At 45.8% G+C, this 26,645-nt stretch overlaps 1 protein-coding gene across 2 annotated transcripts in view; it reads left to right on the top strand.

Moving 5' to 3' along the window:
* Positions 1-26,645, top strand: part of ctnna2 (catenin (cadherin-associated protein), alpha 2) — a 404,887-nt gene that overhangs the window by 375,547 nt on the left and 2,695 nt on the right. For both annotated transcript variants that reach the window (XM_048246926.1, XM_048246933.1), the window contains 7 exons: positions 6,215-6,307; positions 8,375-8,531; positions 10,422-10,622; positions 16,427-16,578; positions 18,655-18,768; positions 22,490-22,671; positions 24,108-24,213. In XM_048246926.1, the coding sequence (XP_048102883.1) occupies positions 6,215-6,307; positions 8,375-8,531; positions 10,422-10,622; positions 16,427-16,578; positions 18,655-18,768; positions 22,490-22,671; positions 24,108-24,213 (1,005 nt within the window). The remainder of the gene's footprint in view (positions 1-6,214; positions 6,308-8,374; positions 8,532-10,421; positions 10,623-16,426; positions 16,579-18,654; positions 18,769-22,489; positions 22,672-24,107; positions 24,214-26,645) is intronic.

Genomic DNA, 26,645 nt, shown 5'->3' with positions numbered 1-26,645 from the left:
TCTCTCTCTCTCTCTCTCTCTCTCTCTCTTTCTCTGTCTCACTCTGAAGTGATCTCACCTTCGTCTCGTCTGGTCTTGTTTCGTCTGGTCTCCTGCGGTCTCTTCAGCGTGGTCTGAACTCAAGGAGAGGCCTGGCTCTCCTGCCAGGAGACGATCACCACGGGCAATATCAAGGGAGCTGTCCCCACATGGGCATCAAGAATCCCTTAGTGACCCAGATGAAATGGAGGTGGTGTCTGTATATTTGAGCAGCTGCACACTTGTATTCACACACACACACACACACACACACACACACACATCTCACACACACACACACTCTCTCTCTATCTCTCTCTCTCTCTCTCTCTCTCTCTCTCTCTCTCTCTCTCTCTATCTCCCTCTCTCTCTTTATCTCTCTCTTTCTAGCTCTCTCTCAGATCTGGAGAGAGAGAGAGAGAGAGAGACACCACTTTGCCTTATGGTTTCCCATGAGCCTGTTAAATCCGTGCGGAGTGGGATGGAGTTAGCTGAGTGTTCCCAATTGATGTCTCCTTTTTCTCGTTTTCTGTCACATCCACTCAGAGGCAGCAGCCCAGGTCTGTCTGCGGCGCCGCTCACAATGGAGGCTCCGCTATCTAAATGTAGACACCGGTGGCTTCTCCTCTTTGTGCCCCCCCTCTCTCCTCCTGCTCCCGTTCTCCCCTGCCTGTCTGCTCTGGCCCACTTACAGCCGTGAAGAGGAAGGCTGTCTGCCTCGCCCCCGTGGAGGCTCTTGCACCTGGGAACGCCAGGTCAGCTGACAGGGGACCTGTGAGCCCCTGGGGCCTCTGGGAGAGGGATGGACCCACCAGATCCCAGATCAGCCTCATGCCCAGGGGGAGCTGACCTGCTAGAGTGCAGCAGCTGTGAGCAGGCATATGGCCTGGGCTGCTTGTGCGTCAGAGAGTAGGCTAATCCATGCAGTTATTAGTACTGTTATGACTATAGGGCAAAATCTTAGAGCAAATAAATTGTCTCATGCATGAGCTAAAGCTATCTTGTAGCATTTAAGACCATTGAACCAACCCACCAATGTTCTTGCTTAGGGTCTTGCTCATGGTTTTAAATCAGCAAATTGATTTTGCCTCGTTATTAAACTAGCTTTAGCAGCACTTTTGACATAGCCTTTTACCCGTCATTCAATTTAAGACCCACCGTGTCACAGCGTTTGCATGAACAGATACCTTGCAGGGAGCTGGCTGGAAAAAATACCAGCATGGATACCATCCTTCCAAAAGACATCACGCAGTGGAGATCTTAGATATCTTCATTTAAATAATTCAAGTGGGCAAAACAGTCCTCAACATACTGTATTTTAATTTTGGGCAACATTCTTGGAAATGTTCCAAATTGTTTTGTGCACAGGCATGTCTTAGTAATCTTATTTGAGGACGTCATTCACATAATTGGAACGGTGAAAGTATTGGTATGTGTCTGTTGTCATTTCTGATTGAACAGAGTTTATGTTTCTCTCTTGAGAACATGGTTTCATTGGCATTGCTGTGAGTGAACAGTCCAACATTCCGAATCTCTTCAGCCTTTCCAATCTGCCTCTTCCCCCTTGGGTCTATGTTCATATAACCACCCCCAACACACACACACACACACACACAAACACACACACACACACACACACACACCATTCTCCCCCATGTTCCTACATGTAACCAGCCAGTAATGGGAGCGAGAGGCACTGGAGCAGTAGCCATTACTCTGTGAAGCTGTATTTAAGCAAACAGCTCCCCCTTCGAGAATGGGCCCATAAATCTGAGAGTCAGAGACGCAGACTCCCAACTGACAACACCAGGAGTTAGGGGAGGGGGAGACGGCTATGTACACGTCTCCAGGAGAGGGGGGGGGGAGAGAGAAGGCTATGCACACGTCTCCAAAACAGAGAGGGGGGGGGGGGGGGGAGAAGTGGCTTCCGTCTTATGCCAATGCACTTAGCGGGTAGTAGGTGTATCCCCCAGTGGCGCACTCCCCTTCATATGTGCTGACAGGCTGATTTATTTACACTCCGGCTGCACTGTGCGAAACCACCCTACACACACACACACATGCACACATACATACTCACAGACACACACACATACGCACACACATATATACACACACACACTCACACACATACACACACACACACACACACAAACATAGATACACATGCACATAGACAAGCGCACACACCCACACACAAAAACATACACACACACACACAAAACACACACACACACACACACACACACACACTAACATGCATGTAAACATACACACACACACACACACACATGCACATACACACACACACACCCACACACATATGCAGACACACACACACACACACACGCCTACACACTGTCTTTTTCACTTAAATGCACTAGCATGTCTTTAGGCTTTTGATGATGGAGATGGCTTACACACAAACAGACTCACACATTGTCTGTTTCTCTAATATTCTGGAAGTTTTGCAGGCCTTTGATCATGGTGATGGCTGCGAACACAGTGGCAAGCCCCCAGTGTCTTTTCGAAGGCCTCTACCCACTGATGTTCCTTTTTAGTAGGGTCCCCCTCCTGCCTGTCATCTACACTAATAGTGAGGCAATTACGTGGGCCAATAAGAATGATTGTATGTGTCTGGGTGATTTAATGTGGCCATCTAACCTGGGTCTTAAAGCAGACGAAAGACTCTCAGCCTCCCTGGGGAAGAACAATAGCCAAACACACGTGTTTCCTGATACTGTGCTCCATGGCTGTGCATACAATCAATGCAGTAAACCTTACTGTACTGTATATCAGAGGCAATGTTGTCCTTGGCCAGTGATAGTATGCTGATTGGATTGGATTGATTTAAAAATTACAAACCGGGATGGCGCAGACCGTAACTCACAAACGAGAATGGGAGGAGGAAGGGGTAAAAAGACACAGGTTTAATGGGGACTGTGGCTACGGTTGCACTTCCTCAGTTGAAGAATGGAGAGGGGATATTATATTTGAGTGGCACAAACTTATTAAACTTCTACGAGCACAATAGTCCTGTCCTTCTTTAATCAATAGCTCCTGCACTGGGGGAAAAAAGCCCAAATAAAATCTGACACAGTCTTTGTCTTTTCACTCACACTTTTATTCATCTTTCACTCTCGCGCTATCTCTCTCTCTCCCTCTCCATCTTTCTCTCTTTTTCCCTCTCTATCTCTCTCTCTCTCTATCTCTCTCTCCCCATGACTGTCACTCAAAGGCACTACTTTTGGAAATTGCTCTAACCACTTTTTTTTTTTTTTTTTTTTTTTGTAAGGCACAGGGAGAGACATTGCTCTTAAACAATAACAATTTTTAAAAAAGCCCACAGAGGAAGAAGCACTTCTTTAGATAATTGCAATTAGTAGATTTGGCCGGCTGGACGCAGCCTTGGCAGCGGCCCAGGTCTCAGACGTGCGGCAGGGGTGTGTGGGGGGCTGGTGGAGGGGGTGCAGGCCAGGCTGGCGTGGGCTCAGGGTTTGGTGTGGCTAGCTGCCTGTCCTCATATGTGCTTTACAGTGTGGAGAGGAGGAGGAGGAGGAGGAAGAGGATGGGAGTGAGGCTGCTTCTGAAACAGGAGCCAGGCCTGTGTCTGGTGGCATTAGTTTAATTGCTGCACTGGAGAATGGGGAACAAAACGCTCTTCAGTGAGCCTTGTTCTGATGCTATATTTGTTTTTCTTTTCTGTGTGCTTGCTGAAAACGCCACTCACTGTTCACAAAGAGTACCTTAGTCTTCATCTTATTCTCCATCTCCCCCTCTTTTGCTCTCTCTCTTTTTCTCTCTCTCTCTCTCTCTCTCTCTCTCTCTTTCCCTCTCTCATACTCTCTTGTTCTTTCAGACACCAACATGCTCCTTCCATGTAATGTCCTTTCCTTTAGATACACATACACACAGATTCTCTCTCTCTGTTTCTCTCTCAAACACACACACACACACACACACACACACACACACACACACACACACACACACACACACACACACACACACACCCCAAAACAAAAATGCTCAAAGGCAAACAATCCATCATGGCATTCAAAGCTGTCACTGGTAGGAGGTGAAAGTGCCGTGAGCAAGACTCTTCTAACACAGATTAGATTTACCTCAATTTACCTCCAGAAGTGACGTTAGCTATAATAGAGGAGACCGTTGATATGGCTTGGCAGACATTATGTCTGCCAACAGGCATCTGTCAGTTTAGCGCCAATCCAGTATTCTTTCAGCAGTGGCACACAATTAGATTTACCCTCTTTCCAACTTTTCATCAGCCTCATATGTGTGTCTTTGCCATAATAAAGCACATAAAGGAAACATGCTACGATGGATCCCTGTGTCAGCTTGTCATTTGCTATACACTTTAAGACACACTACATGAATGTATCAGGCATGAACATGAGATGGGGAATTTTCATTACCTGAAATTAATCCTCCATGAGAAGCAATATAATGTATCCATTCATTCTTGGCGCTAGACACAGTGAAATGAAATGAGACGAGAATGAATGAATGAGTGAATGGATGGATGAATGAATGAATGAATGAATGAATAGTCATGTCATAGTCTGTGCAGAGCCAAGGAAAGGGGGTTTGGACAGAGAGACATAAATTAAGCAAGAAGGCGTTCCTTTTAAGGAGCCATCTGCTGTCTTAATTAGACAATGAGGCTGTTTTTGCATCAATAAACCTGGCTAATGATTCAGGCATACTCAGGCAATCCTGTGATGAGCCCAGAGGACTCTGGGTATTTAAAACGAGTGACTCCTCAAAACACCCAATATTGTTAGCCAATCTCTTATGGAGGGTGCACACCACTGGGCTCTGCCACTACAGTGGCGCACAGAGAGAGCCTGCACGTGTCTAGTAGCCTGCACAGTGGGCCCACTGGCATTTGTGGGTAATTGTGTTTTTTAATGGTGCCATGTGAATTATGGCAGCAGATCTAAAAAGGCCACCACCTGGATTTAACTAAGCAAATAGGTTAGAGCCTCCCTGTAAGGGCAGTGCTATGATCTAGGGTTGCTGCAGTTGGTCAGGTCTAGGTTCAGCAACATTACTGTAACGTTATGAGCCCACAGAATGATGTCAGCTGACTATCTGAATATGCTCAGTGACCAGGTTATTCCATCAATGGATTTTTTCTTCCCTGATGGCATGGGCATATGGCTCAAATTGTGAAAGAGTGGTTCAGGGAGCATGAGACATCATTTTCACACATGGATTGGCCACCTCAGAGTCCATACCTTAACCCCATTTAGAATATTTGGGATGTGCTGACTTTGAGAAGACTTTGTACAGTGGTTTGAATCCCATCAATACAAGATCTTAAGATCTTGATGAAAAATGAATGCAGCGCTGGACGGAAATAAATGTTGTGACATTGCAGAAGCTTGTGGAAAAGATGCCACAGCGAATGTGTGCCGTAATCAAAGGTAAAGGCGGTCCAACGAAATATTAAAGTCTGTGACCTTTTGGCCAGGCAGTGTAATATATATATATATATATTTGATTTGGGTTGTTTATAAATATTCATATATGTTTTAAATGCCAGAGGTAAGGTAATTCTGAGCATGCTGATATAGGTGCACAGCTGGTCCTCGGCTTATTTTTTGTGCTGTCTTTGGAAATAACAAATACTAATCTAACAGTTGAATGAGTCTAACCCTCTGTACATATTTTGCCCTAACATTGCCTTTTCAAGCCAAGCATTAAATCCTTGGCAGTGCACACAGTACTGATAGCAGTGGACATGCAGAAGAAGAGAGAAGAGAAAAAAGCTGCAGTGAGAGAGAGAGAGAGAGAGAGAGAGAGAGAGAGAGAGAGAGAGAGAGAGAGAGAAGAGAAAGACAGTGTGTGTGTGTGTGTGTGTGTGTGTTGGGAGAGAGAGAGCGACTGAGAGGTGCTTACCAATTATATTTGCTGTTGCCAAAAAACGACTCCCCACCCTGGAAGTAAGCGTGTGTGTGTGCTATTCAGAGTGATTCCAGAGAGGGCCATGCTACTGTGAAGCCCCAGGGTGATCACTAATGACTGTGTATTTACTGTTATCCTGCGTCTGTTTATAATAAAGCACTGACATTTTCCTCTCTCTCCCTCCCATCTCTGTGTCTCTCTCTCTCTTTCTCTCTCTCCCTCTCCTCCCCCCATCTCTCTCTTTCTCCCCTCTGTCCCATTCCAGGTGGCGAACTTGGCCTGCTCCATCTCCAATAACGAAGAGGGTGTGAAACTAGTGCGGATGGCAGCCACCCAGATCGACAGCCTGTGCCCACAGGTAAGGGGAGGGGTTGGGCACAGCACCTGCCCCGTGGCAGGTGCTCGCCTCTCGCCATCCATCAGGCTTGCACCTCGCCAATCAATGTGTCACAGACACCGCTGGCCTCCGCCAGCTAATAAAGGTGGACACGTCCCGCCCCCTGATTTACGGACGCAGGGAATTTAGCTTGGTAGCCGGTGTCTCATTGACCCTCTGCAGGTGGGCTCAGGGCACTTAGCTGTTAGCAAACACCTGTGGTGAGGAGAAGGCAAACAAGATCTTAGCTGCCCGCACGGGGAGAGAGAGAGAGAGAAAACCGGAGTCACAGTTGGAGACTACAGAAAGGAAAAGGGGGAGGGAGAGAGAGAGAGAGAGAGGGAGGGAAGATGAGAGAGAGAGAGAGAGAGAGTTTGTTGGGGAGTAGGGTGTTATGTAGAGAGGGGGGGTTTGGAGGTAATTCCTCCATTCACTCTTCACTCTCACACACACCAGCCTTTCCTATTCTTGTTGTTTTTCTTGAGACCCAGGTGGAGTAGTTGATAATTGATTTGGGGTTTGAGCATGGGCTCAAAAGGATACTGTAGGTGCTTCACAAACCCACCCAGCTCCGGCCTACGCTACTGTTAGAAAAGTTTGGAGGTGATCGCTGGTTATTTTCCAAAAGAAAGAGAGAGATAGAGAGAGAGAGCAACTGTGCGTAGTAAAGAGAATGATATAGTAGGCGAGGAAAAAAGATAGCACCAGTCGTTTTGACAGGACTGTAGGAAGAAAGACAAACAAAGTAGATGAATAGAAGACAAAGAAGATATGAGAAGGGACAGAAGAAGAAAAAGCCCATCATTACATAAGCCCTCTGTCTCCCTGTGTCCATCATGTGCACTTCATCTGCCAGACCTGAAGCAGCTGGTGATGCAACCAACGTGACTACTAGAGCTCGGCTGCTTTCATCTTCCCAGTGGTGGGGCTCTCTCTCTCTGCTCACACAGGCAGCCCACTCGCAGCCAAGGCAAACGTCAGCCCAGAACAAAAACACTATCGCACGCATACTAGTGAAAATGTTGGATCCAGGCCCGACGTGGCTGCCTTCATACGTCCCTTAAAGTCATTGGGTTAGGCTGCGGCTCGGATGGCGGAGTAATGATGCTGGTGGTTTTATGGGTGCGTGTGAGAAGTGTTGGGAATGGTGTGTGTTGCAAACGTCCACCGCAGTCCCTTGTGCTTGAGCGTAGAGAGTGGCTCATGTGGAGCTTATGACTGTGCTGGCCATGTCTGCCGGTGATTTGTGGTGGCACGGAGTGGACCCAAGCTTCTCAACTCCTAATTGAATTCCCTTTCTCCTGTAGTCTATAAAAATGGTGAGCTTGCACACAGGAAGTTGGCCTAATGCAGACTGGAACCATAAAACACTGGCTTCTGAGGTCTTTGGAGAAGATTGTTTCCTCACTCCATCTTTCTCTCTCTCTTTCTTCCCTCCTTTCACTTTCACCTTCTCCATCCCTCTCTTTCTTTCTCTCTCAATCCTCTCTATCTCCTTCTCTGTCTTTTTCTCCATCCCTCTCTCTTTCTTTCTCTTTCTCTGCCTTGGTCATCTTATAACCAATCAAATGAATGATGATGATGATACAGTATATACAGGCAACATTGTAAGTTATATGCTCAGGCAAACACCAAGTTCAGCTTCTGTTCTACACGAGTGAAAGTGGCTTTGTTTAAAGCATACTGTATTGCACACCGCTCTACACGGCCCATCTACTATCCAAAAGTTGCAAGTTGCGTACAATGATGCCATGAGAATCGTCCTTAAAATACCCTGCAGGAGTGAGCACATTCAAAGTGCTTGTAAGAAACTTAATGTTTACATTAAGGCAATGTCTTGAGGGATCTGTAAATGGTATCATTGTGGCACTCTCGAATCCCATTTTGAGCTGCTCCTGCTACTCATCCAGTGTGAGGGTGCACTGGCTCAAATCTATATGTAAACTGATTTTTTATATTCTGTGTATTTTATCTGTCTTGTCGATATGTGTATATTTATGGACTTGAGTCTGCTAAACAAAGCTTCATTCAGTCACTCTCCCCTTACAGGTCATCAACGCGGCCCTGACCCTGGCGGCACGGCCCCAGAGTAAAGTCGCTCAGGACAACATGGATGTGTTCAAGGACCAGTGGGAGAAGCAGGTGCGCATTCTCACGGAGGCTGTGGATGACATCACCTCTGTGGATGACTTCCTGTCTGTCTCAGGTAAAACCAAAAATCAACTCTGTATTCTTTCTTGCCTGCTCTCTTTTTCTTCCTTTTTAGCTATCTATTTGTATCTACTCAGTTCTCAAATGAAACATAATGGATTCATAAAATATTTTGAACTGAAATATTAGGTGATTTGCATTGAACTTTTTACTTGAAATCCAAATTAAAGCTGCAGTTGGCAAGTCGGACAGATAGAGGGGACTTAGCCAAAATGTGTAATGTTTACAACTCTAATGCCCCTCCTCAACTACCACCGAGCACCCTCTCATCGAGTTTGTGCTCATTGGTGCGCACCAGACTGCACCAGACTGATTGACAGTCAGATCTCACACAGACCTGCTCAGAAGAACCAGGAGCTGTGGATTTTTGCAAAACAAATAATAGGCTCTAGGTGGAGGTAGAAGTACAGGGTTTTTTCTAAAACCGGCTAATTTATGTTAGAGCATAGTGTCGGTTTTTAGTGAATATGATAAAAAAATCTTGCCAACTGCAGCTTTAAGTCTCTCCACTGTACAGTCAGAGTTTCGATACTGTTAATCTGTCTGAAGCAAAAGGATGTATTCAATGTTTTACTAAATACAACAGTTAGATGTGGCTTTATTACTGGTAAGTCAGCCCCCGAGAAAAAAACAAATGCAATGCCCCATGCAAATATGCACAACAAAGAAGTCAGCAAACAGAGAAGTTTACCTTGAAGCCAGTCGGTAAGTATGTCTAATCAGATTCTGTCGAGTCACTACAGTCTGACTTAAATGTGTTCAGTATTCCTTACTTGGCAGACATGTTTTGGCCGCATCTTACATAAGTCAGTCCTGTACGAGAGCTGCTTTCACTTTGCCAAATGTACTTTACAGAAGTACCACTCCACCTGTCTTACAGCCAGACCAGTTTAAAAAAGTATAGAATATATAGTATATGTAGAGGTATATACAGTATGTATGATGAGGGAAATTAAAAAATAAAGCAGGCTCTGCCACTTTACTAAGAACTACTAGGGATTTGATGAAGATGATGATGATGACGACGAGGGCATTCACAACGACGATGGCGATTATTATTATTATTATTTGTACATATATTGCCACATGGCACATTTGATCTGCATTTGAATCATCTGCCAATCATTACAAATCACTTCCTTGAAAATGGACTTCAGTTGAGAATAACATGGTGTCACGCTCAGCCCTTAGCATCTGTGTCTCATGCCATCCTCTCTAAGGAGAGGCACCTGTTAGCACAGCCCTCTGCTGGTGCATTGAATCTCCTCTCCCAGAAACACTCATCACCAACCACACATAAATCATTCTTTCATGTTCTTGCCAAATCACCCTTTCATGTGGCAAAATGCTTTTCAAGTATTTTTGTAAATTTGACTGCACAAAATGCAATTAAGATTTTTTCTACAAGTTGTTGTTGCTTTGTCTACATCAAAATATGCCAATGTTGTCATCTTTGTTACTTGTGAAAGAAAATCGAAGCATTGCCTTTGGAAAAAGATTGGTCTCAGAAGTCCCACAGTTGGACACAGCTATTTTTCTCTTCTCTCCTGGAGAAGCGCTTTGTAGTGTAAATCCTTTGTAAGTCGTGTGATGTTCATTCAAACAGATCCCACATCAGTGTGCATCATAAAGCATCTCCGTTCCTGTACTGCACTTCTGCACTTATGTTGTTTTCTCTGTTGTTCTGAGGGTCTGTTTGTTTGACATCCCACTCCCATGCCCATGTGAAAGGCATTGCACCATAACTGCAATATCACAGAGTTCTGTGTGTGTATAGACTCTGCTTGACCAATCTATTAACTCCAATTCAAATCTCTCTCTCTCTCTCTCTCTCTGTTTGTCACTGCTCCTCTCTCTCTCTTTCCTTTTTCATTTGACCTTCCAGAGAATCACATCCTTGAGGATGTGAACAAGTGTGTGATCGCGCTGCAGGAGGGCGACGTGGACACACTGGACCGCACGGCGGGGGCCATCCGCGGACGCGCCGCTCGCGTCGTCCACATCATCAACGCCGAGATGGAGAACTACGAGCCGGGCGTCTACACTGAGCGTGTGCTGGAGTCCATCAAACTGCTCTCTGAGACCGGTGAGTCCACGCGACCACAGCTTCCGGGGTCTGGACCAATCACATGGGGCTGGGAGAAAGGAATGGGAGAAAGTAAAGGGAAATAAATATGACAGAGACATGGATGGAAAAAGAAAGACATGGTGTGTGTGTGTGTGGGGGGGGGTCTTAATAGTGAGTGAACTGAGAGGTACAGAGAGAGAGAGAGAGAGAGAGAGAGAGAGAGAGAGAGAGAGAGAAATGCCACTTATGTTCAACCTTTAGCACTCGATCTACTCTCATTCCTTTCTTTTTTCCATCTCCTCATTCCACACTACACAGGCTCTCAGGAGGCAGCAATTTACTGTTTGATAGACATGGCTGAGGGCCAAGTCATGCCCACGTTCATTTTACCTCCATACACCACGCACAGTTCAAAAGCTTTTGACAGGGTGCACTGATGGGCATAAAAAAGCCAATTCATCTCAGGTGTATAGTTCTCTTTTTTAAATTTCAAAGAATTAAGCTTTGGGATTTTCATGTAGCCGCGCACTAAGAGTAGCTTTTTTGAAATCAACAGGTTGCATAGCCACACTGTACACATTGATAGCCTCAGACAGCTCTTTTCCACATCCTTTGTTGCAACTAAAGCATGAAACAGGCCTTATTCCGCCAGTGCACTTAATGCATAGGCTTTATCAAATGAATGTCTTCTACAAAGGCAAAAACCCATCTGTAGCATCACAGATGTGAGATCTGAAAAACACAAAAAGGGCACAAAAGCCGCACACTGCAAAGGACAACCCTTACAAAAGCATCTCTGCTGACATACAGTCATTTCCTGTGTATTAGCCGCATTGCGTATAAACCGCAGGACAGTGTTTCATGCAAGTTAAAAAAATATTAGTACCATATTAACTGCCCCCGTGTATTAACCTCATAGCTAAAGAAATTTTACAAAATCAATGTATAAACCTCGGCTAATAAAGTAAAGTATACTTTATTGTCCCCAAGAGGAAATAGTAGGGAAATTACGGTATCCCATAGGACTAGACTAACCACATGTGGGTGAAATGTGTGCTAACCACGTGTGGGTGAGATGTTGTGCGTCAGAAAAAAAAAATATATATATACCGGTGTATATATATATACGCATACATGTTCAGTGTAAATGCAGATGCCCTCTCCACTTGTTTTCTCTTTGTCCCCTGCAGCAGCAGCTATTGACCATGACGGCAGATTTACCACGCCACAAAATCAGTCCACCCGCGCCCCCACCCCTCTACGCATAATCAACTGGGCCAGTTAGCTCCCCTCCCTCCCTTGCCTTGTGTTGCCAGCATCGTGCTAAGCGTCACGCGTATCATTGGCATCATCTGGAGTTGCCACCCTCAGCAGTCAGTAACAACACAGACATAGACAGATGTTGGCTCCTGTCCTTTCTTACCATGGATTCACCCCACCCCCACAACGGCCCACTGTGTTCTGCCGAACCGCTGGCATGGACGCTGTGGTGCTGATGTCACCCGTCCTTGGGTTTCTCACTGTCCTGTGATGATGACCCCTGGAATGCACAGCTAAACACGCAACACCAACACCAGCTCTGCACTCCACCCTACCATGCCTACACACACACACACACACACACACACACACACACACACACACACACACACACACACACACATACAAGCACTAACACAAACATAAAGAGAGTGCAAACACTCAATGTCACTTTGCAGCTGAAAAGTATGAAAAATGATATTAATTCTCCAGGCACTGCTCTGTCCTTATCAGAGGTTATTAAGGACTAATGAGCAGCAGACGTGATGTTGCTAGAGCAGTCATGCCCGCGCCCTCTCAAATGAAAACAAACTGCCTCCTTTGGTCCTACCATGAGATTAATGAAGGAGAAGGAGGAAAAAAAACTATTCTTTAGAGGAAAGACACTTTAAGTTAAAAAATAATAATAAAGAAGCCAGTGAAGATAGCTGTGGATAGTCTCAGCTGAAAGGAAGTGGTTTGCTAGCCCATAACCTTAAAGAGACTTGTTCATGCTTGATTGAGTGGCCTAATTGAATTGTAAAGGACAGCGCAGCTTGCTGAATCCAACTGTATCATCTTGTCCATAATTCTATTTGATGAAGGGCCTGTTTTTTTTTTGCCATGATTTATTTTTGTCCCCTCAGCTGTTGTTGGCGATACTATGCAGATCTGATTGCTCCATAAACCACTTCCTATTGATTCAAGGAGACATTCCCTCATCACGTCAGTGCCTAACCAGGATATACAGTATTTGCTCACTAACTTAAATTAGGCCCCCGGCGGGCAAAAAAAGTCTGGGATTAAACCGGGCAGTGGTGCTCGGCCTGAATTTCTTCTTTCAGTGAGCAGGATTCCAGGCAAGAGTGGCCTCACTGGACAGAGGAGTCACCACGGAAATTGAACAGAGGCGGCCAAGCTCTAGAGATATGCCTGGTCGCCGTGGCACTGGCATTGTTTATTTGAGAATTACCAAGGCGCCAAGGCACCTTACGTACTGTAGGTAAGCGTGTTCACCGAAATTGCGATTCTCCTCCCCATGGATATTAAGCTTGGCCCAAGCCCAATCTTATCTCACGGCTCATCTCTGACCTTTGCCTCCCATTGAACGCTGACTTGGATTTATGGGGCGGGAAGTTCAGGCACTCAGGCTCACAGCTCTATAAACATGAGCCATCGCCTGCTGGCATCCTACACACAGGCTTCAGGATTGAAGCATGTCCTTGAAGAAGGAAATCAATAGCCTAACAGGGGGACTGGAGATGGCTTTCTCTCTCTCTCTCCTTTTCTCTGTCTCCCTCTCTCTTTTACTCACTGGGGTTTTCTGTGTCCTTTCTCTCTCTCTCTCTCTCTCTCTCTCTCTCTCACTCTCTCTCTCTCACACACACACACATACACACATAAATATCTCTCTTTTTCTCGCCACATAGTTTACTTCTCCCCTACTAATTCGCAGTGTGTTAAAAAGACTCCCATTTTTTATTTCACCATTAAGGTCATGCTAGGAGAGGGGAGATTAGAAATGTGATGTAGTGCCCATGTTATTGCACCATTTACACCGCCTGAGTGCTGTGCTTGCCGTCACAGTCTAAGGCCTTGCAAATAAGCCCATTTAACAGTTTGGTCAAGCACAAACAGTACAGACAACAGAGAAATCATCTTTGGTGGGGAGAGGCTACCTCTGAACGCAGCCAAGGGAATGGGCTCTCAGCGTGGACATTGAATTTCATAGTTCACCACAAGGTCAATTCTGTCTGAGACCCAAATGGAGCTGTATATGTGTATGTGTATGTATGTATGTAAAGTATATACAGTAGCTGACTTGATTTGGGTATGCATGTGATGGTTCATAGAATAGTGCTGTCTTGCCAGAGCTGGAGATAAAGTGCTGGTCTAAGCAAGTGGGGTGAGGCTATAGCTAGGCTACCTGGATCAAGCTGTCAGCCCTTTGGAGTGGCCAGTGGATTGAGCCCTTTTCGCCTCTGCAGTCGGATCATTACTTCTCCCTCAGTCACACCACTGCATCGAGATGCCAGGATTACGTTTGAAATGCTCGCCTCCGTGAGAGATAGAGAGGGAGGGAGAGAGAGAGAGGCCTGGAAGAGTGAGACTGTAGCAACGTGATGTGGTGAGGTGAATTTGAGGGTGAGACAGTGGAGTTGAGGTTATATAGAAGCGGAAGGCTAGAAGGTGAGACAAAGGTGAAAGATAGGGTACATCTTAGTCTATTCACAGTAACCAAAAAACAAGTCCTGGCTAGCTACCTAAAAAGCATGCCAAAACCTAGCATGTAATCTGGCCTTTTTTTTGCAGTGTTTTCATGCTGTGAATGCAGTTCTACAGTACAATGTGCTCCATCCAGAAACATTTTTTGTGCCTAATGTTGCTGTAAGTGATGGGAGAAAGGAGATAGTGGTTCCAAACATACATTGCATTTGCATTTAGGTGGAGTAGATATTTAAATGCTTGTATGAGAGTGTGTGTGTGTGTGTGTTTATGTGTGTTTGTGTGTGTGTGTGTGTGTGTGTGTGTGTGTGTGTGTGTGTCTAGGTCTAAATAAGAACGGATGAGACTGGACCCAGGCATGTAGGCATGCATGGGCAATCTGAATGTGGAATGGATTTCTTTGGGCATTTCATTATAAGTATAAGTAGTGTTATAAATACTTGACGAGTGAATGACGGAACGCTGGAAAAAGGCGCCACGGGTGAATGATAAATTGATGCTGGCAAAATGTTGATGCATTTTATGAAAGAGTGGCAATTTTACAATTTGGCTAATGGGCTCATCACATAATCACACTAATCACACATCTAAAAGTAGTCTTCCAACAGCCTCCTTTTCTCAAAATATATGTCGTTGTATTGTTCTGTCAAGCAGTTTTTGTTAAGTTCTTGACTTTTCTTTCTTCTCACTCCTACAACTACAACAAAATAAATAAATAATGTGCCAGAACACCATCAAGTAGTCATTCTGCTCTCTGGTCTGCCAACCTGTTCTGCCACTTTACCACAAAACTGCATAAATGACTTGCAGTACATCCTTGACGTCTGACTGGGGGTTTTGTGAAAACCTATCAAACATGGTCACATTTAATCCCCTTCATCATTTCACAGCATTTGAGAGTAAAATTACCTCTCACTATCAGCAACTTCACCCAGAAAAGTCTTACAGAACATTTAAATATTCTGGTTTAAATCGGTCCCTATGATTCCCAAAAGCCTATTTTATGCCTTCCTGGTAAGTGGATTAAAATGAATTATAATGTATTTAAAACAATAGATAAAAGACGTTGTAGTATGTTTAACATTAGTCCTTTATATTGTTTGTGCCTATCACATTTATATTTCCCACCTTGTATAGCACTACCATTCTTCCGTCTGCTAATTAATATTGATTAACTTGTTCAATTAAAATTTAGCCTAGAGAAAATGGCTGCAGAAGTGAAAGGCCAGCCCTCTCATAATGTCTGTCTGCTCTTCTGAAGACACACTGTAGCCTGAGGAAGGAGTCAGCTCATTCATATCTCTTTCAGATTGCAGATTTTCTATCACATTTATTGTGCCTTTCTTTTTTTTCTCTTTTTCATATTTTCGTCCTTGGTTGAGGAAGAGTGGTGGTGATAATTGACTCATGTGTTTTTAATATTATTCCCAGGATATGGAAGATTGTTACAAAGCCATTTTTGACTCCCCCTCTGTCCAACTCATAAACACACACACACACACACACACACACACACACACACACACACACACATTGGTCACATCAAGCACAGGAAGCAGGGAATGTCACCCAGTGGGTGTTGGGTGTTTGTGATGCTTTGATATGTGACAGACAACCCAGCTCCCTTAGGAGCGTGCCCAACGTGAGGTGCTTAATTGGTGTTGGTGGGCCAGCCCGTCCGCATCGGTGATATTTGGGGTGACATTTCCTGTCCACGCTGGTGCGGCTGGGAAAGAGGAGGTGTGAAGATGACACAGGGGCTACTTCTACCTCAGCTGAATGCGTCTGCCACTTCATGTGTCCTTGGACCAAGTGTTCTCACTTTGTATGCTATGTCCTTAGATGTGTGTGTTGCAGGCATGGGGGAGTAGGGGTAGTGTTGCCACATGACAATCGGTCAGTCAGCCCCGGAGTCATTCACAAAAGTCTATGACACTTAAAATAGAATAAAAATGTGTAATATCAGTCACCTGTATATGGATAGGTTTTGAAATCCAGTTGGAGAAATGGATTTGTGAATGAAGAGTGTAGTCATGTTCTATTTTTCATACTGTTCTCATACTTGTCTCCTTGAACAGTCATGCCACGGTTTGCAGAGCAAGTGGAGGTTGCTATCGAGGCTCTGAGCACCAGTCCCCCTCAGGCATTCGAGGAGAATGAGTTCATCGACGCCTCGCGCCTCGTTTACGATGGTGTACGTGACATCAGGAAAGCAGTTCTCATGATCAGGGTAAGAGGACACGGCACACACATCAGTTCCACATCTCTATGTATATGGATCATTACTGTAAACATCTATAGATACTGTCCACAGACAGGTCCTTAGACACGGAAAAAGGTTTAGAGAATGAATTAGAGCTAAATATTAAAGATAAGAGTAATACCCAGTTGATTTGAAGTGGGTATTTAATAATCTCAGAAGTGTTAAAGTAAAACCACTTTTGCCTCTCCAGGAAGAAAGTTTTGGTAAAAGAAAGGCAGCTTTGTGAAACAGTCGTGAAGACTGTGTATGTACTGCCTAATTTGTCTGTGCCATGTACATGGGAAAGGTGTTCCTCCAAACCAATGATTACACAAAAATCTTGATGATCTTTAGAGTAGGGGTAAGTGCTGTCCACAGTATCGAACTGCATGTTCCTGCTCGTTTAGCAATGTTGATGAAAACGAACAGGAATTATCAACATAGACTGTAGACTACAGTAGACCTTGAATGGACATGAATCAGCACATTCATGTAAATAAAGCTTTTTTTTTTATGTCAGATCAAAATCACACAGTGTACCTTTAATCTTAGGAAAATGTTGGCTGGGTTATTCTTTACGACCCTAATTCCTTTTATGGCTTAGATTCCTCATCTCATCCCTGAGTAAATAGTAAATCATTTTCTCCTGGGCAATGTACCAATCTTATTTCGAGGAAATTGAAACTACAAAAACAACAACAACCGCAACCGCAACAGCCGAACTGCAGTGCTTTTGAACTCTTTGTAGTAGGCACCTAGGGCCACTCCAGTCAGTATTGTTCAGGAAGCATGTAGCCCTTCTGTATCAAAGCTGGCCACAGGTGTGTGCCCTTACTCTGCTCCTGGCTGCAAGATTGCTACACCTCCGCAGATCTGTAAGCATGTCAAAATAGATGGCTGTTCTGATCCTCTGATAATTGTCAACAGTTGTAACTGGATTCTAAACTTGACTTTCACGTGGAATAGATACGCATTGTACAGCCTAAGGAAGACAAACTCTTTGAACAACAGGATGATCTATTAAACCTTCAGTAATGTCAGTGTCAGCACTGAGTAAGTATTTCCAGTAGGCCAGACATACCTCTTATAGTCCTCTTACATGATGATGACACTAATGGGAACAGGTCACAGATGACCTCAATAAGCAGCCGTTTTAATCCAGCATGTGGTGGTGTCTCGCTCGTTGAGGACAGTCGTCTTACCCAGGATTGCGGGCCTAGACTGTACGCTGTGAGGCCCGGTCCACCCTTAGTGTCCATTGGGGCTCGGCGATCCAGGCGGACCCATTAAGAAACAGCAGCGGCGCCTCTCTCGTCCAGCTGTCTCCTGACAGGCCAGCTCAGCTGCCCAGAGGCTACAGCATCGCACCATCCTCTCCTCAGCGTGAGTGTGACAGCGAGCGCGCTGTCCACCGATCGCTGACAGTGATGAGTCGACGGCATGCGAGGCCCCCGTACGCCACCCCCCACCCCTGTCTCCCCCCGACTCCCTCCGCTGCCCTGACATGAGACCCCTGTCTCCGTTTTACATCATCCCCTTGCTAATTGGAGACACGGATCCGTAAAGTTGTGCCAATTGCCGCTGTTGTCTTTTGCGAGAGGAGAGAGGAGTGAGGGCAAGCGAGTATGATACTTGCTGTCGTTTTTGCTCTCCGGGTGATTTCTTCTGTTTGATCCCACTTTTAGAGGGAACTTCTTGTTAGTGTGGGGCATGCAAACTATGCGACTAAAAACAATGATGCAAGTTACTTGAAACAAACACAACACTGAGATGGGATTAATTATTTAGCAATATCTGACTGATATACTGGCATGGCAGTTTAAGGTTACTGTAGGGGGTTCATGTCTTTGCGGAGTGTGTCTAACCGTGGACAGCATGCTTCTCGGCTGTCCCAGCTGACTCCGTTGTTGCAAAAATAGCTTTAGAAGCATAGAACTGAAGCTTGGCCTCCGCGCTTGTCGTATTCATTGTTATCTCTCTCTCTCTCTCTCTCTCTTTCTCTCTCTGTCTTTCTTTCTCTTGCCCTCTTTGTCTCTTTGTCCTCTCTCTTGTTTTCCCTCCCAGACACCAGAGGAGCTGGAGGATGACTCAGACTTTGAGCAGGAAGAGTATGACGCCCACAGCCGCACCAGCATTCAGACAGAAGATGACCAGCTCATCGCCGGACAGAGTGCCCGGGTGAGGACAGTCTCAGACCTCCTGCACACACTCCCTCTGCTCGGATGCATTCTAGTTGTGTGTGTGTGTGTGTGTGTGTGTGTGTGTGTGTGTGTGTGTGTGTGTGTGTGTGTGTGTGTGTGTGTGTGTGTGTGTGTGTGTGTGTGTGTGTGTGTGTGAGTCTGCCACATGGTGCCATTGCTAGTACATAGCACCATTTCTAAAGTGAGTTGGGGGGGGTGGGGGGTAGAGCTCTCTATCCTAGCCATGCAGCCTTGCCACACACACATGCATTGCACACACACACGCCAGGGCTTCATGCCTCCAAAATAAAAGCCCCTCAGCCCTTCCTAAATCCTGCCTATAGTGCTGCTGCGATGTTCAACGTCATGCCCATATCAACTGACGGAAGTTCACAACTGGGCAGTTCATATAGCAATGTTTGTCCAGATTTGTTTTTAGTGACAGTAGCCTTTGTTTACAGTAGAGCACTATTCCTAGCATGCTATCATTCATATTTAGTACAAAACACTGGCTTAGAAAAGAACCTCGGCTGGGTGGCTGAAAAATCATGTTAATTATGAACTGCTCTTAATTCGCCCAGCTTTAGCCCAAAGAGTCATTGAGTCGGGAGGCGGGGGGGGGGCTCTGTGTCTGTGACCGGTGTCTGTGTCGGTCCCCAGTCTGTGTCTCCTCCTGCGCTGTCACATTACTGGGCCTGTGAGTGGCCCGCTGTGGGCCGCTTATGGAACATTAGGAGGATATCAGAGGCTTGCACACTGCTGCGGGGGCTAGGGGCTTGGCAGGCAGGCAGTAAGGGCTAGGGGAGGCTGGGGCTGGGGGAGGCTGGGGCTGGGGGAGGCTGGGGCTAGGGGAGGCTGGGGCTGGGGGAGGCTGGGGCTGGGGGATGAGGCTGGGGACGGGGTATGAGGCTGGGGCTGGGGGATGAGGCTGGGGCTGGGGATGAGGCTGGGGACGGGGCCGGGGTGGAGACAGCAGGCAGTGGGCCCTCGGCCTGGACTGCCACGCACAGCCTCTCTGTCAGCACAATGACAGAGTTATGGGGCTGGAAGGGAGGCAGAGGGGGAATTAAAATGAGGAGGGGAGCCAGTTTGGCATGGGTGTATGGTGGGGGTGTGTGTGTGTCTGGGATAGCACTCTCTATCCTTGCCATGCAGCCTTGCCACACACACATACACACCCCACACACACACACACACACACACACACACACACACACACACACACACACACATGCTCAGTAGCCCACATAACATTCATGATATGAGCTACTTGAGCCAATTGCTTCTTTCCCTATTTGGCCTATGTGATGGTGGGTTAGTAGTGTGACGAGAATTGTCCAGACTGCATCAGGACTGTTGTAAGTGTGTATGAAGACTTTAAAAGTGTTTTGAATAGATGACTGACACAGTAATCTTGTTAGTGGGTTTACAGTGACGGGAATGTGCCATATTAAATAGAGTCAGGTTATACAGAGGTCAGTCAGTTCCTAGTAAAAGGAACTATGTGGACACACACACACACACACACACACACACACATACAAATACATGCGCGCACACACACAGGCACATACAATACACACACACACACACACACACACACACACACACACACACACACACACACTTTCCCCTTCAATAAAGGATCTATCTCTATCTATCTACACATATACACAGAGGCACTTTAGCATGGCGTCCCTCTGGTCTCTCTTTGCCTCTGAAATGATTTATTGCAGTGAAAATAAACATATTTTCAGGGAACAGTTAAAAGGCATGGATGATCACACGGTCTGGGTTTAACTCGCACATACACACACACACACACACACACACACACACACAGACACATGCGTGAACACACACACACACACACACACACACACACACACACACACACACACACACTCTCACACACAGACACATGCGTGCACACACACACACACACACACACACACACACACTCACACTAACACCCAGCACAAAGCCCCTCTTATAGCACATTGATTGGATAACACTGTTGATAGGTCAGCCATAAAATTGAACTCTAAATGTCTGGGCAGTCCATTTCAAATGAAACAAATTAAAGTCATTTCTGCGGCGCTCGTTCCCGCTGCAGAGGCCCGAGTGGCCTAATCCCAGCACACAGCGCCGAGTGTACTGGCATGCGCTATACAGGGGGGCCGCCTGCCGCAGGGATTTGCAGCCGTGCTAAGCTGCCTGGGACTGCTCCTGTTATCAGTGAGCAAGAAGAGGGGGATTTAGGATAAGTGAATTCTGGCGAGAAAGACGGGGGGAAGAAGAGAGAGACAGAGAGGAAGAGAGAGAGAGAGAGATTCACCTAGTACTGCAGTTCCCTGACATCCCAATCAGCTGCGTGGATCTACTCTCTATGTCTTCTACCCCCTTCCCTCTCTGTGTCTGTCTCTCTCTCTCTCTCTCCTTCCCACTCCCTCTGTCTCTCTCTCTCCTTCTCCCTTCTCATTCTCTCTCTCTCCTCTCTATCTCTATATTTTGCTCTCTTTCCCCCATTCCCCATTATCTTAGTGAGCATCATCTCTTATTTTTATTTTATGCAGGGACTGTACTGTATGTCACCCTGTCTACACCCCCCCCCCCCATATGTGTTCCTGTTCTCTCAAGCCTATTGGGCTGGAGCTCATCGCCCCCAGCACGGCCCAGCGCCCCCATAATGACGGGGTTAAAAGCCTGTGACAGCGAGAGCACACCGAGAGGGGTGACAGCAGAGCACGTAGGATCGCGCTCTTCTCGGCATTAGCATACGGGGGGCTGCCGGTTAGCGAGCGGCGGTGCTAGGATTACGCGCCCACTTAGTGCTACGACAACCTTGCAGTAATGAGAGTCTCCACCGTGACTTCGCTCCCATTCACGATGTATGTAAATGCAGAACACCTAACCCCCTCATGGCTTCGCTTCCGACCCACGTGTGCAAGTAGAGGACACTTATATGCACAAAGATGGGTTTTGTTCTTTGTCTTAACTGTTCTCAAAGAACAGTGAAAAGCAGCCAATAATTCAAAGTAGTTGAAACACATTGTACTGTTACCAAAATGTTTTACATAACCTTTTTTTGTGGCCATTTTGTAGTTGCTTTGGTGTAAATCTAAGCTAGGGCAGGATTCAGAGCTCACCCTCTCCCCAATCCAGCAGATTGTCTACAATGTAGAAGTACCTGAGTGGTTTCTGCCTCTCTCCTCCCTGCACGTAATGTTGAACAAATGCATTATTCATTCACTGGTGGTGGAAGTGAAGCAATTATACATTTATCTCACAAATAATATTGCGCCTCTGCTGTGTCTGTGACCTTCTGGAAGATTAATACCTTTTTCGACCTGCACAGAATCACTATGGAGACTGAATTTATTCCGACGCACATGAAAAAAAAGGGAAAGAGTGAGTGTGTGTGTGTGTGTGTTTGTGTGAGAGAGAGAGAGAGAGAGTGAGAGAAAATGATGTCAGGGGTGTTTGTGCAGGTCTAGCGCTCTTTAAATCCCAGCTTCATAGCTTCATACCTTAACTCGGCGGCAATTCAGAGCTGTGATAATGTCAACAAAACACCTGACCAGTGGTCGGCTCCTCACATCCATTAGCCGCTGGCACCTCATGCAGCATTCAGCGTGCCCTGCACAGATGTCCAGGCGTTCTCTTACGTAATGTTCTCCCCTCTTCTTCTGCTCCTCTGACTGACCGTGACTCCTCAGGCCATCATGGCGCAGCTGCCCCAGGAGGAGAAGGCCAAGATCGCCGAGCAGGTGGAGAGCTTCAGGCAGGAGAAGAGCAAGCTGGACGCCGAGGTGGCCAAGTGGGACGACAACGGTAACGACATCATCGTGCTGGCCAAGCAGATGTGCATGATCATGATGGAGATGACCGACTTCACCAGGTACACGGCCCCCTTGATATCCACATGTGATTACAAAACACATACACACACACACATACACACACACAAAACACACACACACACACACACACACACACTCTCACACACACACTGCATTTGGTTGTCTTTGTACTTGCACTCTGCACAATGACAATAAAGTTGAATCTAATCTAATCTAGTCTAAAACACACACACATACATACTGTATACACACTCACACATACACTTATACACATGCACACATCCACACATCCACATGACATGCACACGCAAACGCACACCCACCCACACAGTCCAGAAAATATGTTTTCAATGCGTTGGTGAAGACCAGTTGGTGCTCAAAACGTGTTGCCTCTTAGCTATGTGAGTTACCGTAAGTGTTTTAGCCTTTCCTCTCCCTAGTCATCTCTATGGAGTACAGCAGTTTTTCTTTTCCCTGCTGTTTTATGTTCACTGGCCGGCAGCATGTCCATTTTCTCCATATTCTCAAAGGTGGAGGAGAGATGGTCAGCCTACTGTAGCATTGTCCTGTAGCTCTTGCCCAGAGTGGGGTTGAACCTCATCCTGTGGTGTTTGCCCTCTCTATTTGAATTGCGCCGTGTTGTCGACAGCCCCGCACAGCTCCGCCATCTGCTCCCCCGATTTCACGCTTAGCCAGTGTGTGCCTGGCATTCTACCTCTCGGCTTTGGTGGTCCTGTTTGTCTGAGCGAGCGCTTAGCATCCATCGCTGTTTTCGCGCCCAGGTCACATACTCACAAGGCTCAGAAACGCCGTTGTCTGCAGTGCTAGATTGAAGGGAAATCGGAGGTAAAATTCAGTTTCAGATGCTTTAACAATGTCTCTTTTTTTCAAAGACTACCACTGCATATATATTTAAACACTGGACACGCATGCATGGATACACACACACACACACACACACACACACACACACACGAACACACACACACACACACACACACACACACACACAGGAACTACTAGAGCCACAATATTTCTTGTAAGAACCTATAGTTCAATTTCTGTATATATCTCCCTCTCATCAGAGGCAAAGGGCCACTGAAGAACTCCATATATATTTAAACACTGGACACGCATGCATGGATACACACACACACACACACACACACACACACACACACACACACACACACAACACACAACACGAACACACACACACACACACACACACACACACACACACACACACACACACACACACACACACACACACACACACAAACATAAACATACACACACACACACACACACATCAATATCCAGTTATTTAACACACACACACACACACACACACACACACACACACACACACACACACACACACACACACACACACACACAGGAACTACTAGAGCCACAATATTTCTTGTAAGAACCTATAGTTCAATTTCTGTATATATCTCCCTCTCATCAGAGGCAAAGGGCCACTGAAGAACTCCTCAGATGTTATTAATGCTGCCAAGAAGATCGCCGAGGCTGGCTCCAGGATGGACAAGCTGGCCCGTGCGGTGGCTGACCAGGTGTGTTAAAAATGGCATGCTGGGGCTTGTAGAGAATTGCATTGATGCCTTCATCTAAACTGCACAGGTGTGTCAGTATAGCTATTTTGCCTACACTTAAAAGACATGAAGGTGTTGTATACAGTAGATGTTGTATATCTTTAACCCTGTGAAAGCTTTTATACTTGCCATGACCCCCATGATTTTGCAGTCTCTCTTTCAGTCTCTCTCATGGAAATGTATAAAAGCAATCTGACAAAAACATTTTTAATTTGATCCGAAGTCTGACTTTGCCAGAGTAGCACACAGGTTGTGTTGTGACAGACTTCCTTACGAGGCAGCTTTCGCTCCGCTCCCAGTGGAGTGGCCCAGAGAGAGGGATCAAAGAGGTGTTGTCTTTAATATAATTAGCTCTATGGGGGTGTTGCATTCATTATGAGATGAGCCCTGTTCCAAATGTGCTGACAGACAGGGTTTTTTAACATGTGATCAATCAGGGAAGAGGGAAGAGACAGAGAGGTGTGTATGTGTGTGTGTATGTGTGTGTGTCTATCTGTCTGTGTGTCTGTGTGTGTGTGTGTCTGTCTGTCTGTCTGTCTGTCTGTCTCTGTGTGTGTGTGTGTGTGTGTGTGTGTGTGTGTGTGTGTGTGTGTGTGTGTGTGTGTGTGTTGTGACATGTCGGCTCGATGCATGAAACATGAATGGGGAGGCCACGCGCTGATTCCATAATAATCAAGATAATTTATTAATTAAAGGTAAATTTAACAGAGAAATAATAGTGTGTATTGTCTGTATGCTACTGAAACCTTGCATTTCCCCTGGGGATCAATAAAGTATCTATCTATCTATCTATCTATCTATCTATCTATCTATCTATCTATTTATCTAATAACATGGTGTAGTGCAAGTCAGTATAATGGAAGAAAACCAAAAGGTGTCATGCAGAATCAGTCTAGGGGTTTAACAAACGAAGGACAACGAAAGCCAAATGCCAGGAGGAGGAAGCCGGGGCTGACTGTTGTGGATGCAGGAGATTTATAGTCCTGCCAATCAGGCACACCTGAACACCAACACCTGCGCAACAGGAATAGAGAGAGAGAACAGTAGAGAGAGCACAGGCACACCCAAACAGGGCAGGGTCTAGGACCTGCCAGTATCCGCCACAGTGTGTGCATGCATGCTTGTGTGTGGGTGTAAAGTGTATTGCCATTCGCTTGCTCTTTATCTGTACATTCAGGTATCATAAAGATTGTGTTTACCTTTATATAATTTATTGAACACTGCAGTATGCAGTAGGCAGTATGCAGTAGACGGTAGACAGTACATACTGTGAATACGGAGCGCACTGATGCATGTACAGTACACAGAAAGGAAGTGAAGACTTCTTTCTTTTTTTTGAAAGCCAACATGTCACTATTTACTCATAACCGAATCTGTCACATTGCAAATTGGTGGCAGGCTACTGAATTGAACAGGTGGCTCACAGTTATTGACTGAAGCTGTTCCTTCACTCAGGCCGCTGGTGTGTGACAAGTTCATTTAAGTTTGTTGGGTTTCTTGTTGACACATTGGTGGCAAATCAGCATTCATGAAGTGCTATGCTTTTTTTTTTTTTCATGAAAAGCGCAAAGGGAAAGCTGTCACGTTTGATTTAGCTGATCAGTTGACTTTGGTGTGTTATAATCCATTTGTGTTTGACATCACGTGTAGGGCAGTATGCCCTATTCTGCTGGGACAATTAACATGTTTTTCTAGATTAAAGCGGATCCAAGCGTAAGCCGTTACAGACTAGAGTATAGAGCTCTGTACCTCATGTAGTCCATGACTTGTGGAGGCTCTAAGGATTGTTTTGTGGGCTAGAGTAAGTGTACCAGGTACAACAGGTCTCCAACAGGTAGCTTGTGAGAGCTATCAGAAGCTCCCCACCTGTTTCTGAGTAACTCTCCAAGAAGTTTAAGGAAATCACAGTCACTTGGTAAACCTGTTAAAATTCCTTTCAAATCAAAGTCACAGTTTACAAACAGGGAAGGTAAATTAGTTGAAAGGAGCCTTAAAATGCAACTGTTTTGTACATGCTACTACGAACAGCCTGTAAAGCAATGCTAGCTCTCAGACATGTTCCTTCCGTCAAGGTAGCTCTCAGAGGAAAACATTTTTGGGGGCCTTTGGTATACACTAACATCAGTAGTCTGTGATGTAGTGTTGTGTCCAGACTGGTGACCTTGTTAAATTCCACTTGCAACTTCTGTAGTTGTCCACTGCAGCCACTGGCATTATGAAAGCTGTCTGAGTCTCTCTCTCTATAACACAGACACTCTGCCGAAAGCACTGATGAACCGAGGCCTGTGGGCAGTCCCTGTGAACGTGAGACTGCCGTGGCGTGCACCTGTGCTTTGCCTTGTTGTCACTGCCTCTGTGTGGAGGAGTGTTAGACCATAAAGAACGACCTGCAC

The sequence above is a fragment of the Alosa alosa genome, chromosome 1 (genome assembly GCF_017589495.1).
Source record: "Alosa alosa isolate M-15738 ecotype Scorff River chromosome 1, AALO_Geno_1.1, whole genome shotgun sequence".
NCBI lineage: Eukaryota > Metazoa > Chordata > Actinopteri > Clupeiformes > Clupeidae > Alosa > Alosa alosa.
The sequence above is the reverse complement of the archived record's forward strand: the minus strand, read 5'-3'. Positions and strand labels throughout refer to the sequence as shown.